General features: G+C 46.1%; 1 protein-coding gene across 1 annotated transcript in view; it reads right to left on the minus strand.

Moving 5' to 3' along the window:
• Nucleotides 1–12,794, minus strand: part of LOC148537856 (cilia- and flagella-associated protein 337-like) — a 116,471-nt gene extending 103,677 nt beyond the window's left edge. The window contains exons 1-3 of the mRNA XM_088460151.1: nt 12,715–12,794; nt 8,388–8,658; nt 1,228–1,281 (exon numbers count right to left, since the gene is read on the minus strand). Of these exons, the coding sequence (XP_088316277.1) occupies nt 1,228–1,281; nt 8,388–8,658; nt 12,715–12,776 (387 nt within the window). The 5' untranslated portion in view covers nt 12,777–12,794. The remainder of the gene's footprint in view (nt 1–1,227; nt 1,282–8,387; nt 8,659–12,714) is intronic.
• Nucleotides 12,795–16,922: the final 4,128 nt, after the last annotated feature.

Raw genomic sequence — 16,922 nt, forward strand, 5'->3', positions numbered from 1 at the left:
CTCTAGTTATGAAGCTGAGGAGACAGAACAGTGTTTCTGTTGGTGCCTATCGCAGTGACAGAAATCTTCTAGAGCTGCAATGGCGGCTGTCACAGAGAGAAATCCTGTCACCTACATTACAGGATGATGGGAATGCCAATGCTCTATACTGGCCCTAAACTACATTGTACATTGATGTAAACCAGCATATTCAAAAGTGCACGACTGTCCGAACTTGGGGCCTGATTCAGTAAGGAACGCAGTTGCTTATACGCACGCAATCGGCCGATTAATTTGCACTGCGCATGCGCGAGCCAGACGCTGCAATGGGGACGATATGCAGACCCATGGCAGAGTGATTGAAAGGAAGTGCCGTTTGTGGGTGGTGATGAACGCAGGCGTGCCAGTGAGTCTCCATGCCGTTACAGGGGCATGCATAAATTAGCCACTGCGATTCCAGGCGCAGCCTGAGGTCTCGTAGCGTGCGCTGAAGTAATCAATTCCTGAGTGAGGTCTGACCTGCCGTAACTGTGTGTATAGGTCCGATGTTACTCGATGTTACCGATTGTTTCAATATGTCGTCCAAGTATAAGGATGTGAGTAAGGGGAAGTGGGTGTGCTTATGTCAGACTGCGATCACAATGCGAATGCAGACATTTACATATCACCGCTGATATTAGCAACTGCGTTGCGTGCGTATAAGCAGAATAGCGATCCTTGCTGAATCAGGCCCTTGGTACATACTAATATCACCAATATAATATCCTAGTACAGGTTGAGTCTCCCATATCCAAAATGCTTGGGACCAGGGGTATTTTGGATATCGGAATATTCCGTATTTTCGAATATTTGCATACTATAATGAAATACATTGGGTATAGGACCCAAAACTAAACACAGAATGCATTTATGTTCTATATACACCTTATACACACAGCCTGCAGGTAATTTTATACAATATTTTTAATAATTTTGAGCATCAAAAAAAGTTTGTGTACATACATGATATTCATTTATGTTTCATATACACCTTATACACACAGCATGAAGGATATTGTATACTGCATTTTAATGATTTTGTGCTTTAAAAAAAGTTTGTGTACATTGAACCATCAGAAAGCAAATGTTTCACATTCTCAGTCATACTAAAAATATTCCGTAATTCGGAATATTCCGTATTTCGGAATATTTGGATATGGGAGACTCAACCTGTATTACCAATATAACTGATTAAAAAAACACACATACCTTGAAGGCTGTCTTTAACTTGATCAGTTGCTCCAAGGTCAGCTGCCGTTCAAGCTGCGGAAATGAGGAATTATAAACCACAACCATATTTGTTTCTAAGCTAAGTATCCTCAACCAAAATCCATTAGTGAAATGTGGATGTGCATTTGGTAAGATGGCAAGAAATACCAAGGCTGACTCCTCCAGCAGACACTTATGTCACATAGGAATTATCATGGTATAATTGTGATGTGTCACTGTAACACATGGGTGCAGGGAAAACAATTCAAGGAAATGACTTGGCCAAAATAGTCAAAATAAACTAATTTACAAATTATAATAATTTTTTTATATGGTTGTTTTATTATGAAACCTCAAAAAGACATAGGGCCGTCTTCAATTAGCCGCAATAAGTCAGTTTCTGCGGAAAAGTATCGTGAGTGACGTCATTTCGCCATGCGAAAACTTATCCCTGTATTCAATTCCAAAGACTTTTCGCCGGTACGGAAACTCAATGCAATGGGACCTGCGAAAACATTTCGCCTATGAATACGTGTCGAAAAAAAGACAGAATTGGAGTTTAGGGGTGCAAAGCTGCAGGAGCCCCCCTGCACCCTTGGGACAGTCCCCCAAAGGTAAACTGCGTTAAAAAAAAGTTTAAAAAAGTCTTTAGATTACCCCAAAAAAGTACTTTCGTTTTGGAGGCGAAAAAGTTCAAAGTTGGGAGACAAACTTTAAAACTAGCGAAACAGACTCCAGGGGGGTCCTCAAGTACGCCCCAGGTTTTTTAGGTTTGCGGAAGGTGGATTTTTAACAATTTTTAAAACTTCACTTTAGCAACTTAAAAATATGCCTGCACCCATTTTCATGTACCCCAAATTTGCTGGGACTAATTATTTTCCTCAAAAAACCTGCTAAATTCTATTCTTTACCACTTATGCAAAGACGCTAAATAGCAGCTATTGAGAGCATTTCAGTACCCCAAATACCTTCAGCGGGGCTATTCGGTGGTAACTAGAGTGATCTCCAGTGTTAGTGCACCTTTTGGGGGAGTCAGGCTGATTTGCCCAAAACTGACAGCACTTTTCGCATGTTTGAGTTTCGCCGGGACGCGTTTTCGCATCCTTTGGAATTGAATACGGCGAATAGCGGGGGCGTGCACGATAAGCTAAAACACACAAAGTCATCGAAAAGTCCGGCATGCAAAAAGTACGGGACTTACAGTATATATATATATATATATATATATATATATATATATTTCAACGTTTCGGGCGTCTCACCACCAGTCTTCAGGGAAAGGCCCCGATATTAGATATTTGAAGGCCCCATAGCAAGAGTTTGTAGCCCCCCTATTTACAACCCAATAGTGAAAAATGTATATAACACATGTAACTTTGAGAAGGAAGATGGGCCCCCTCAGCTCTGGGCCCCATAGCAGCTGTACCCCTTGCACCTATGGTAGTTACACCCATGGCAGCTTACACATACTCCCTACAGTGAGTGCCAGAATGACAATATATATACACTGCAGGAGAGACAGGACAGCAGGACAGCCTTAGGAGATGAGGACCGGCCGCCGGGGTAAGTATAGGAGCAGGGGGTTTGGGATGGAGATGGGGGGGCGGCAGAAAGAGGCAAAGCCGAGGTGACCCATGTCTGTTAAACTAGTATATAGATCATACTTACCGACTTTGTAAAGTTGCTTTCCGGGAGAGGACTTGCTTCTGGCCAGTTTGGGGGGCGGGGCGGGGCCGGGCCGGGCTGTGGACATAATTAGGCCTGCACCTTTCCCGGAAAAGATTGCGATTCGCGGATCCACGTAGAGGGGGCGGGGCTAAACAATGCAATTTGCCTTGTTTAGCCCCTCCCTATGGACCCGCAAACTCCCCATTAAATCTCGCCATCCCCGCTTCACTAGGAAGTGGGCAGGATGCGGTAGATCTGCCTACGCTTCCGGGGGTGCGGGGGGCTACCCGGGAGTGTAGGCAAGTATGTTATAGATAGATGATAGATAGATAGATAGATAGATAGATAGATAGATAGATAGATAGATAGTCACTCACTTAAATAAAATGTTAAAGTCCAGGTGCCAGAGTCCAGAATTGTTTTGAATCAGCTTGAAAAAAAAAATCACACACTGATTCGCAGTATTGCTGTTTGCGCAATAAACACATTGGTTACCACATCTAATCCTGAGTGCCATTTATTCATTCCTTACTATACGTAATAAACACACACAGACACACATATATGCAAACACAATGTCATTTTTGAATACACATACGGGGATTCGGTATGATTTACCGCTGGCCGCATGGCCGGCGGTTCAAATCCCGGCAGCGGCAGCCCGACACAGGTGGAAATCCCGAACGTCGGAAGGTAAGTATAAACTAACCTTTTCTACCCTCTAACCCTAACCCTCCCTTAGGGGTGCCTAATCCTAACTTCCCCCCAAGTGCCTAACCCTAATCCCCCCCTCTAAGTGCCTTTTTCCTAACCCCCCTTCCCCGCCGCCTAAACCTAAGTCCCCCTCCTCCCCCTTCCCCTTGTCTGACCCTAACCTCCTGGGGGAATGCCTAACCCTAAGTCTCCCCGGGAGCCCTAAACCTAACCTTCCTCCGCGGCTGTCCGCGCCCGGCATCCCTTCGATCTGGATGGCGGGCGCCAGTCTCCCGGCATAGGTAAAATGACAGGCTCGGAGATGTCGACGACTGTCATTTAACCCTTGCCGGGATTTAGCAGTCGGGAAGCCGACAGTCGGCATTGTGTCTGCCGGCTTCCCGACTGTTTCCCCACATACAGATGTAATTTTTTTGTAATACACTAAACAGTTTAAACGCAACTTTTCATAATAACCTATTTTTCTCTATATTGTCCATACTTTGCAGATCTTGTTTTAAGTACTTTTTTCCTGCATATTCATCACATGTTAATAACGGGCTCAGTGATTCTCTGAGGGAACAATGAGTACATTTATACTATTTAAAAGTCACCATTATATGTAAACGTATTTCTCATATAATTATATCTAGATAATATATCAGGAATAATGTAAAAGTAATGACTTTCTGTAATTGTTGGATATACTCAATGTTTAATTTACTCACAATTATATCACTGTTCATAATCACTGACAATATATAGGTTATGTAGCTATTAGACCAGCGGACGCAATGCAATTCTACATACCGACACTTCCTGCCCGACACGGGACTTAACATAGGCATCGAAATGCAGACGCTTATGTTAAGACAGACCCCCGCCATCCCGATCGTCGTCTGACGGGTAAATATAACACTTAGCCCGGTGATGGGGGAGTTAGGTTTAGGGACCCCCAGGGGAATTTAGGGTTAGGCACCCCCCAGGTAAGGTTAGGCTAGGGCAAGGGGGGGTTAGGTGCCAATAGGGAGAGGTTAGGGTTAGGCACCCCACCCCGGGAGGCTTAGGTTTAGGGTGCGGGGAGGGGGGGTTAGGTTTAGGCACCCCTGGGAGGGAGGTTAGAGTTAGGCACTAGGGAAGGAGGTTAGGGTTAGGCACCCCTAAAGGAGGGTTAGGGGGAGAGAGGGGAGGGTTGGATACTTACCACCGCCCATCGGGATCTCCTACCGTCGGGTTTTCACTGTCGGGATGTTCAGCCGCCGGTATTTCAATCCCATTCCAATACATACGTACCTACCTATACACACAGTCCTACATACATATACACACACAGCCATACATACGTACGTACCTATACACACAGTCCTACCTACATATACACACACAGCCATACATACGTACGTACCTATACACACAGTCCTACATACATATACACACACAGCCATACATACGTACGTACCTATACACAGTCCTACATACATATACACACACAACCATACATACGTACGTACCTATACACACAGTCCTACATACATATACACACATAGTCCTACATACGTACATATCTATACACCAAGTCCTGCATACATATACACACACAGCCATACATACGTACATACCTATACACACAGTCCTACATAAATATACACACACAGCCATACATACGTACGTACCTATACACACAGTCCTACATACATATACACACACAGCCATACATACGTACATACCTATACACACAGTCCTACATAAATATACACACACAGCCATACATAGGTACGTACCTATACACACAGTCCTGCATACATATACACACAGCAGTACGTACGTATCTATACACACAGTCCTACATACATACATATACACACAAAGCAATACATACATACTTATACACACACAGCCATACATACGTACGTATCTATACACACAGTCCTACATACATATACACACACAGCCATACATACGTACGTACCTATACACACAGTCCTGCATACATATACACACACAGCAGTACGTACGTATCTATACACACAGTCCTACATACATATACACACACAGCCATACATACGTACGTATCTATACACACAATCCTACATACATACATATACACACACAGCCATACATACGTACGTACCTATACACACAGTCCTACATACATATACACACACAGCAGTACATACGTATCTATACACACAGTCCTACATACGTACGTATCTATACACACAGTCCTACATACATATACACACACAGCCATACATACGTACGTACCTATACACATAGCCTACATACATATACACACACAGCCATACATACGTACGTACCTATACACAGTCCTACATTCATATACACACACAGCCATACATACGTACGTACCTATACACAGTCCTGCATACATATACACACACAGCCATACATGGGTACGTACCTATACACACAGTCCTACATACATATACACACACAGCAGTACGTACGTATCTATACACACAGTCCTACATACATACATATACGCACAAGACAATACATACGTGCTTATACACACACAGCCATACATACGTACGTACCTATACACACAGTCCTACATACATATACACACACAGCCATACATACGTACATACCTATACACACAGTCCTGCATACATATACACACACAGCCATACATACGTATCTATACACACAGTCCTACATACACATACACACACAACCATACATACGTACATACCTATACACACAGTCCTACATAAATATACACACACAGCCATACATACGTACGTACCTATACACACAGTCCTACATACATATACACACACAGCCATACATACGTACGTACCTATACACAGTCTTGCATACATATACACACACAGCCATACATAGGTACGTACCTATACACACAGTCCTGCATACATATACACACACAGCAGTACGTACGTATCTATACACACAGTCCTACATACATACATACATATACACACAAAGCAATACATACATACTTATACACACACAGCCATACATACGTACGTATCTATACACAGTCCTACATACATATACACACACAGCCATACATACGTACGTATCTATACACACAGTCCTACATACATGTACACACACAGCAGTACGTACGTATCTATACACACAGTCCTACATACGTACGTACCTATACACACAGTCCTACATACATATACACACACAGCCATACATACGTACGTACCTATACACACAGTCCTACATTCATATACACACACAGCCATACATACGTACGTACCTATACACAGTCCTGCATACATATACACACACAGCCATACATAGGTACATACCTATACACACAGTCCTGCATACATATACACACACAGCAGTACGTACGTATCTATACACACAGTCCTACTTACATACATATACACACAAAGCAATACATACATACTTATACACACACAGCCATACATACGTACGTACCTATACACAGTCCTGCATACATATACACACACAGCCATACATAGGTACGTACCTATACACACAGCCCTGCATACATATACACACACAGCAGTACGTACGTATCTATACACACAGTCCTACATACATACATATACGCACAAGGCAATACATACATACTTATACACACACTGCCATACATACATACGTATCTATACACACAGTCCTACATACATATACACACACAGCCATACATACGTACGTACCTATACACACAGTCCTGCATACATATACACACACAGCAGTACGTACGTATCTATACACACAGTCCTACATACATACATATACGCACAAGGCAATACATACGTACTCACACACAGCCATACATATGTACGTATCTATACACACAGTCCTACATACATATACACACACAGCAGTACATACGTATCTATACACACAGTCCTATATACACACACAGCCATACATACATATACACATACAGCCATACACACATACATACATTGACACACACAGACATACATACATACATATAAACATACATACATACAGTACATACATAAATACGTACACATCCAGGGCCAGATTAACAATAGGGCGGATAGAGCTACAGCTCCAGGCCTCCACATAAAATAGGCCCATCATCAGTATGATAATGACCAGCTGCCTAGCTGGTCACAGAGTCAGCCATAAATTATAAGCATTAAAATTTGTTTTTGTAGTTTTCACACAAATGTATGCATTTTTTTATTATTATTTAGTTATTTAGGAAGACAATGGGGCTGATAGTGTATGGGGTGTACACCCACGTGGCTCTGGACACACCCACACAGCACTGGTTACAGCTGCTCCCTTTCTCAGTATAGGCCCTTGAATATTTTCAGCCCCAGGCCCATGTGGCCCTTAATCCAGCCCTGCACACATACATGTACACACAGCCATACATACATACATATACACACACAGCCTGATATATACGAGTACATATACACACACAGCCATAAATACATACATATGCACACACAGCCATAAATACATACATATGCACACACAGCCATAATTACATACATATACACACACAGCCATACATAAATAGAACCGCGTCGTTTAAAATGCCAATTGTGAAGCGGGTACTAAAAAAAAAAAAGGTAAAATAATCCATTGACTGAAAATCAGATTCTGCCCCACAACTGCAAATCACTGTAAACAGAAAACACAAGTACGGGTCGGATTATTTTGCCCTGTGAGGAGAAATTGCAAATTGCACTGTTTGTGGTTTGTGTTGTCTTCCCTGGATCTACACATAACCTCTATATGCAGCTGTATGAACGAGCCCTTAGGGAAGATCACAGCTGCTTTACCTTGTCCTTCCTGAGACTCCGGGCCGGGTCACAGTAATTCTGGAGACTTTCTATTACGTTGTCCACAAGCGCCAGAGAATGTCGTCTGTGTTGCCCGATTATCATCTCCTTCTCCATCCATTCTGGGGGGCTTTGGCTCTCCTCGTTACACTCTTCAATGCAATCTATTGTGGGCAAAGTCTGGATTCTGGGGGCACCCACAGCGGTTTTCGCTCTCTGCTGTACAGATTGATTTGCAGCAGCAACACTTTGTCTGATCTCACTGAAAATACTTAAAAGAGGGAGATAAATTTATTTGAGAACAGGAAGACTAGCCCTTATAATAGCCTTTCTACCCGGGATATTGCCGGGGCTTGGAAGTCGACCCGTGTCTAGGCTATATGTGAACAGATCCGGATGTCACGGGCTTGTGACCCTGCTCTCTACGTCCCCTTTAACGTTAAAACACAAAGAATGCCATTGCTATATATTAAGTTAATATCAGGTTATCCCACTTTCAGACATACGACCCGGGAATTTCCCTGCTCAGTTTTTCACTTCTGCCAAATCCCGGGTTTTTGCCCAAGACCTCCTATCATACTACACCTGAGACCCGGGAAATTCCCTGGTCAACCTCTGTCAAACATAAGCTGGGTTTTTCAGTGTTTTAAACAGTTTTTTACAGTTTTGACATTTAAAGGTATGCTTTGCTGCCCCACAATAATGAGGTCTTGTAATGAGGGACTGGGTGGGGTTCCCATAATGCATTACTGTAATCATGGCCGACAAGCACATATGCAGCATGGAGACCTTGATTTATTTGGTGGATTTGCTGTACTACTGTTCTCCTCCGCCCACTGTCACCACTGGCCTCCTCCTCTCACCGTCACCACAGTCACTGTTCTCCTCCACCAACTCACACAACTGGCACTGGTCTCCTCCGCGTCTGTACAGAGTCTCCATGGCCTCTCTCTCTCTCCGGCTGGCGTTGATATCAACAGCATGCAACAGCAGCCAATCAGGAGCTTCTGTGATCAACCCGGGAGTAAAATCCTGAGTTGCACCATTCACACATAACTCAGGTTGTCTACCCAGGACCTACGTTACGGTAAAGGGGGTCAATAACAGGGACACTCACCCGGGAACGTGTACCTGGGTTGGTGGCTTTCAGACAAAAGCAAGGCCTGGGTAGTATGGCTGAGCCCCAGCAAAAACCCGGAAACCTCGCTATGTCTGAAAGGGGTATAAGTGTTGAAGTTAGAAGGTGCGAGTAAAAACAATGTCCATATTTGTACCTAAATGTTTATACTTTATATATCAAAATTTTGACCATCAAAAAATTTCAACATTGATACTATAAACATATCTATATTTTGCATGTTGACATTCTGACCATATAAAAATGCAGATATGGTTAAAATGTTGACATTGATAATATAGGTAACTGCACATCGTTTCACCTGCAGTCAAAATATAGGCAGGTGCACATGCCTTGCTTGTCATTTACTTACTGCAACTATGAAAGGGATTAGCGCTACCGTGATGGGGTATAGCACAGCGGTTGCGATAATTAATGTATGGTGCGGCACATAACAGACGGGCAGTTAGTCAGCATGGGATGCGGTCATAATCCCGTCCGCCGGAATTCCGAAGGTAATTAGCGGGGCTTGGGGGAGGGTTAGTGTTAGGCACTTGGGGGAGAGTTTGGTTTAGGGTGTGGGGTGAGGTTAGGGTTAGGCAATGGGGGGAGGCTAGGTTCAGGCACCGGGTAGGAAGGGTTAGGGTAGGGAAAGAAGGAGAATTAAGATACCGACCGTCAGGTGTCGGTATCCTAACCCTGCCAGGATTCTGACCACCAGGATCCCGACCGCGAGCATCCCGTACCCACCCTATCTGTTCTAGCAAGGGGCGACAATGATTTTTATCATGTGACATTTAGGGTAAATATGACTGTATGGCTGACATGACAGGATGAGTGTTTGCACGTGCACAGTGGACTCCTGTCAGAAGGACACTATCTTGTACATTTGTCCAATATGAGAAAAAGGAGGGGGATTTAACCCCCTATTGTACCTCAGCACACTGAATAATACCTGCAACAATATATGAAGACTATATGGTCATAGAAATTCAGAGATATTAGTTGCATGCATTTGCAAATACATGGGAGGCTGCTGGGCCACGTCACGGCTTCTCTGTTACCAGCAGTCCCTAACACGTCCGGGGCGCAGTGCACCCCAAAAAATGTCCAGCCCAGGACCCCCCCAGGGCATCACACGAAAATGGAAAAAGAGTGACAGTGCAGTGTAAAGTATAGCTGTGTGTGAGTAATCATTAAGTGTGGAATGAGAGGTTAAAATATATGTGAAAAAATACATGAATAATAAACAAACATAAAAGGTGATGTGAAAAGCAACTATGTGTATTAAGTGGTGATGCCCTGAGGAGGCCCAGCCAGACCAGTCCCAGGGGCCCTACGCCCAAACGCTCACCCCAAATGTAAAATATACCAATTATAAGGCCTCATGATAAAGGCACATATATAATTTTGTCAAATGTAAGGCCTCATGATAAAGGCACATACATAAATGCATCCAAATTGAGAGCCAGCTTACCTGGGAGTCACCCCTGGGAACTCCAACTAGCACTACTAGAACCAGCATGCCCTACTAATGCTGGCTCCTTCATGCAACTCAAGCCTCCCATGTACTTGCAAATGCATGCAACTAATATCTCTGAATTTCTATGACCATATAGTCTTCATATATTGTTGCAGGTATTATTCAGTGTGCTGAGGTACAATAGGGGGTTAAATCCCCCTCCTTTTTCTACTTAGTCTGACCCCTCCCTTTCATGCACCTGATTAGTACTGCTAGATTGATTGAGCAGCTGCCATTTTTGTTTGTACATTTGTCCAATATAACTGGTCACCATTATTCATTACTTTATTTATTCGACATTATGACTGTCAACATTTTTGGGTCGACCTTAATAGTGTCTATATTTTAAATGTCGACCTATTGAATGTGTCGACCATTTAACTATGTCGAACTGAATACATGTCTACACAGGGGCGTATCTATAATGGGTGCAGGGTGTGCGGGGCACATGGGCGTGGCCCCGCACCGCACACCCTGCACCCATAATATACTTACCTCTCCAGAGTCCCACATCAGGGGGTCCAGCGCTGTAGAAGCATCTGGAAAATGGCCGCCGCGGCCATTTTCCCATCGTTTGCGCATGCGCAGTACAGGGAAAATAGCTGCCACGGCCATTTTCCTGGTGACCTGCGCATGTGCTATAGACTCTGGGCACACTCTAGTGCCTAGAGTCTATAACTCCGGCGCTGGCTGCGCACAGCTCAGTGCGCTGCTGGCTGCCGAACGGAGAGGAGGGGGCCCGTGACGGAGACTGCACACAGGCCCCTCCTCACTAGAAACGCCCGTGTCTACATATTGGTGGTCGACCTAATGACCATGTCGACCTTTAACATAATGAATGTGTCGACCTTTTTAATGTCAACTGAATACCCTTTGCTCTATTCAGGTGTGTATTAACGCCCGAGGGGGCCCGTTTGCAGTGGACACCCCCCAACCAGGCATCTTTCCTTGCTCTGGCAAGTGGGTCCCTCCGCCTGCTCCGCAGCGCCATCTTTCCAGTGATATTCGGGAAGATGAGCACTAGAGAGTAAAGGCTCTGGCACAGAGTGCTGCTGTCACTGCGCAGCGCCATCTTCCTGACTACCACTGGGATGGCGTCGCAGAAGAGGAGGGACCTGCTTGCTGGAGCGCGGTAAGTATATTTTGGGTGCAAGATGGACCCTGCACCTATTATAAATATGTCAATGGCTCTATTCTGGGTGCAGGATGCTTTGCACGGAGCACCCATTAATAGACAAGCCACTGTCACTAAGTACAGAAGTCTTTTAACAACAATAGAGTAAATATGCTAAAATAAAACACTATTATTATGATAATTGCATTTTTATTGTAATACTGTACATAAGTCATCAAAATGAATCCTTAGAGGAAACAAAAACAACCTGTAGAGCATCACCTCCAGTGGAACTACAAGTCCCAGCATGCTATGTAAGCCTCATGGAATGCAGGGTCTTCATATACCACAATATCAGAATAGTCACACAGTAATAATACTATTTGCATCTGAAAACAAAATACTGCTATACCCCTATTTCTAACATTAGCTAGATACAGCTTCATCAGCACATTTGAACGCCTCCTATTCATTGCCCTGACAACAGTACACAGCCTCCATACAGCCAGCATTACTCAGTCACACTTTCTTCCCCCAAAAACTTCATGAAAAGTCAGCAAAGTTCCCTCCTTACCTGTGGGCACCGTAGGTCTCCAGCCTGCCCAGAGCAGATCTGGGTCTCATCCTTGGATGCATCGTTTAAAATAAAAAGTCCACTGCAAAAGAATTGCGTTTCATCAGGGTAGACTTATGTGTGTACCCCCATTTTCTGGGCTCTCTGAGCAAACACAGGACAGAAATCTTGCAACAAGCCTCAGTCTCTGCTCAGGGGAGGAGGGATGTGCTGATTTGTGAGTATCAAAACCCCTGTAAGGGTTATTGCCACAACGGCAGCCTCCCTCCCCTCCCCTATGCTTCACCAATGTGCAGTGTTACTTCTGTGTATATTTACAGGTGGTTACTCCAGGCTGCAGGCTGCCTCTAGAGGACTCACTCACTGCACAGGTAGTACTGTAGCTCCCCGCTTAGTACTTACACTGAGGTACAGCACTTAGAAATACAGAAGATGGATGCAAAAAAACAGCCTTTTAACCTACAAAAATACAATTCATGCACAGACTATGGAGCTGTTTGCAGTAGATAAACGAAATGACTGTATAGGAGTGGAGAGGGTTAAACTTCCTAGGCTGGGGGCAGACCAGTGTGAGGAATCATGTGATAATTAGGGCCAATGGGTTTTTAGGGTTGTAGGTTATAGCAGGGATATTAGAGATTGTTGGAGGCGGAGTCAGCCTCTTTTGTTCCTGTCTTGGGAATGGGTAAGTGCTCTTACCTGAGCTCTGTTATATTTTCTTCATAGCCATCCTTCTGTTTTTCTTTCCTCTTCTTATCTTTGTTCTTCACCTTCTTCATCTATCCCTCTCTCTCTCTGCCCTCCCCCCACCTTTGCGCTCTGCATTTTCTAACAATCCTCCTAACCCTTATAAGGACTGTGACCCCCCCCAAATTGGTAGCATGCCCCGCCCGCACCGCTCATCGCGGATCCCCGCCCGTTACCGGGCACAGGAAGAAGGCCCAGGGAGTTCTGGGGAGGCTCCTGCCTCTCAAGAGGGAGCTGAAGGGGCTAGCGCGAGTCGCGCAGCCCCGCGGCGTCATGGGCGGCCGGGCGCGGCCGCGCTTACCCGCGGCCGTCAAGCAGGTGCTGTCAGGGCGGCTGGACACAGCCGCCGGCGGGGGGAAGGCGCGGCTGCTCTGAGCAGCCGCGAGAGGCAGTTAGTGAGCCCGCGGGAGGGCAGAGCTGCCGCGATTAGGGCGGTGAGCGCTCGCCCCCCGCGGGTTCAAAGGTCACAGGCGCACACGCGCACCGCAAGGAGGGCTGCTAATAGCCCTGTTAGTGCCCGGAGGGGCAGGGGGGACTCCCCCACAGTTAATGAAGTGGGGAATGTCGAGGTGGGGGAGATGGACAGCCCTGGCAGCACATTAGGGGCTTTGTCAGTCAGGGAGGCAGCCATTTTAGGACAGGGAGAGCTGATGGAGGATGATTGGCAGGCTAGTCAGCAATCAGCAGACAGGGCCATGTCTGGGGCAGCAGCTTCTGGCTATGTGGATACTCAGGTCCCTAGTGGGGGTGCAAGTCAGTCCTTTGACCCTGCAGCTTTTGCGGCCATGATGTCATCAATGACATCTGCTTTTGCTCCCATGGTTGCGGCATTGGCTCCTAGCCAAGCAGATAGTGAAAGGGTGGATCAGAGGCAGCGTTCAATTTCTGCTACTCTAGGGCCAGCGGTAGATCAGTTCATGCAGGCTTGCAAGGCTATGGGCTCCGCTGCGGCTCAGTTGGCAAGACCAGAGGCGTCTGGGGCTGGTGCGGCTGTGTCTTCTCCTGCTGTGTCGACCGTGCCCAGGGTTTCGGCCCAGGGGGCGGCTTCATCGTCTGTTTCAGATACTGCTGAGGGCGAAGCTATGGAACAGGATTTCAGCGTCGAGGAGGCTTCATCATCGGTCGTGTCCGGGAGGGAGCAGTCCGGATCGTCAGGTGAGATCTCAGAAGATGATGATGTTGCTGACTCTGCCTCCTCTTCTTCCTCTGTCTCTGACTTGTCGTCGACCTCTTCTTCTCTGGCTTCTTCTGTCAGCAGCGCGAAAAAGGCGCGGAAGAGGGCTGCTAAATATGCGCGCAAGGAGGCGGATAGGCGGGATAAGCGGGCTAAGCAGCAGCGTCAGAGTAGTAGCGCGCAGAAGTCCAAGAAGCGTCAGCATCAACCAGGTGTGGTGCATTGCGACAATACAGCAGTATTGCGGGGTCTGCGCGATTGTTGCAAGAAAAAAATCAGGAAGGGCGATTATGTGGACATGTTCATTTTAACTGAGCAAGCCAAAAAAGATTTCAAGGCAGCTAAGCTTAAAGGCGGGGTGGGGTTGGAAGCTTTTCGTTCCTATGATAACTGGCTTGCTGGGTTTTGCGTATTCGCAGCATGCTACTTGAAAGATCGCCCAGGGGAGCACCTGAACGTAATAAGGTATATCCACCTGATTCATGGGATGCAGCGTAAATCCAGGGGCAGCGCCTGGAGAACATATGATGAGGAATTTAGGCGCAAGCAGGACGGATCCAAGCGCTTAGATTTTGGGTGCAAGGACGTGGAAGTGTGGCTTGACGTCACGCAACCACCAAAAGGTGGAGTGGAGGATTCTCGGGTAGGCGGGGATACTCATAAGGGGGGGTCTGGGGCGTGGCGCCCGAGTTCTGATCCCTCCCCGGGGCGTCGACAGACGGGCCCCGGTCGGCTTTCTGCGCAGACACCTTTTAAAGGTAAATGTTTTGCCTTTAATAATGCCTCCTGTTCCCAGGGCCAACGGTGCCGTTTTCGACACCTTTGCTTGCGTTGCAACGGATCGCACCCCGCCTCTAATTGTTTCAGGTTGTCAGCCCAGCAGGGATCCAAGTCGGGAGGAGGAGCTATTCCCAAAGCGGGAGGTAGCGCAGGCGCTAAATAGGGCACCAACCCCTATCCGTTTGGATGCTATGTCCAGGTGGCTAGGGTGGTACCCTAATAGGCAGGACGCTAAGTTTTTGTTTTTCGGGTTCAAGTTGGGTTTTCGTTTACCAGTTATAGGGGAAGTTCGAGTCGGTTCCCCGAGAAATTTACAATCAGCTCGACTTTTTCCTGACGTTCTTCAGTTAAAAGTCGAGAAAGAGGTTCAGTTAGGACGTATGGTGGGTCCATTTGCGCATCCTCCAATGGGGAATCTGATTCTTTCCCCAGTGGGGGTGGTGCCTAAGAAAACTCCAGGAAAATTTCGGCTGATCCAGCATCTGTCTTATCCATTGGGGTCCTCCGTTAATGACGCTATACCTCCTGAATTCTGTTCAGTGAGGTATCAGTCTTTTGATGATGCTCTCAGTATCGTTAGGGCATATGGACGCGGGGCCCTCATGGCTAAGATGGATGTGGAGTCAGCTTTTCGTTTGCTTCCTTTGCACCCCGAATCGTTTAGGTTCATGGGTTTTCGCATTGGGGGGGAATACTTCATAGACAAGTGCTTGCCTATGGGGTGTTCGATTTCCTGCGCATACTTTGAAAAATTTAGCACTTTCCTTCATTGGTGCGTAGAGTTTTCTTGTGGGGGTCATGGGATAGCGCACTATCTCGATGACTTCCTCTGCGTGGGGCCCGCTGGGTCAGAGCGTTGTAACGAGTTACTTGTTTCCATGAGAGCGCTGTTTTTTCATTTTGGAGTACCTGTGGCAGACGAAAAGACAGAGGGACCCCTCTCGTGTTTGTCATTTTTAGGTATCGAGATTGATACCTTGGCTGGATCCTGTCGGCTGCCGCGCGATAAAATTGACAAATTGCGAGATTCCATTTCAGAGTGTTTGGTTGCGCGCAAAATTTCGCTCAGGCAGGCCCAATCACTGTTGGGTTGTATGAACTTTGCCTGTAGAGTTATACCGATGGGGAGGGTATTTTGCAGAAAGCTAGAGAGGGCCACAGCGGGGGTTTCCAAACCTCACCATTTGATCCGTTTATCGTCAGAAATAAAGAGAGACCTGGAAGTTTGGGTTTCCTTTTTGGCAGATTTTAATGGGATCAGGATATGGTTATCCCCTCTGGTGGGCAATGTCGATTTGCAGCTTTTCACCGATGCAGCAGGATCTTCGGGGTTCGGTTGCTACCTGAGGGGATCCTGGTGCGTCGCAACTTGGCCAGAGGAGTGGATTCGTGCAGGTTTGACAAGAGATATGCTGCTCTTAGAACTGTTCCCAATAATGGTCGCCTTGGAGGTCTGGGGCGAGCGCATCTGCAATCGCAGCATTCTGTTCAGATGTGACAATCTGGG

Source organism: Taudactylus pleione, unplaced genomic scaffold, assembly GCF_031769625.1.
Source record: "Taudactylus pleione unplaced genomic scaffold, aTauple2 ptg000043l, whole genome shotgun sequence".
In the NCBI taxonomy this organism is placed as follows: Eukaryota; Metazoa; Chordata; class Amphibia; order Anura; family Myobatrachidae; genus Taudactylus; species Taudactylus pleione.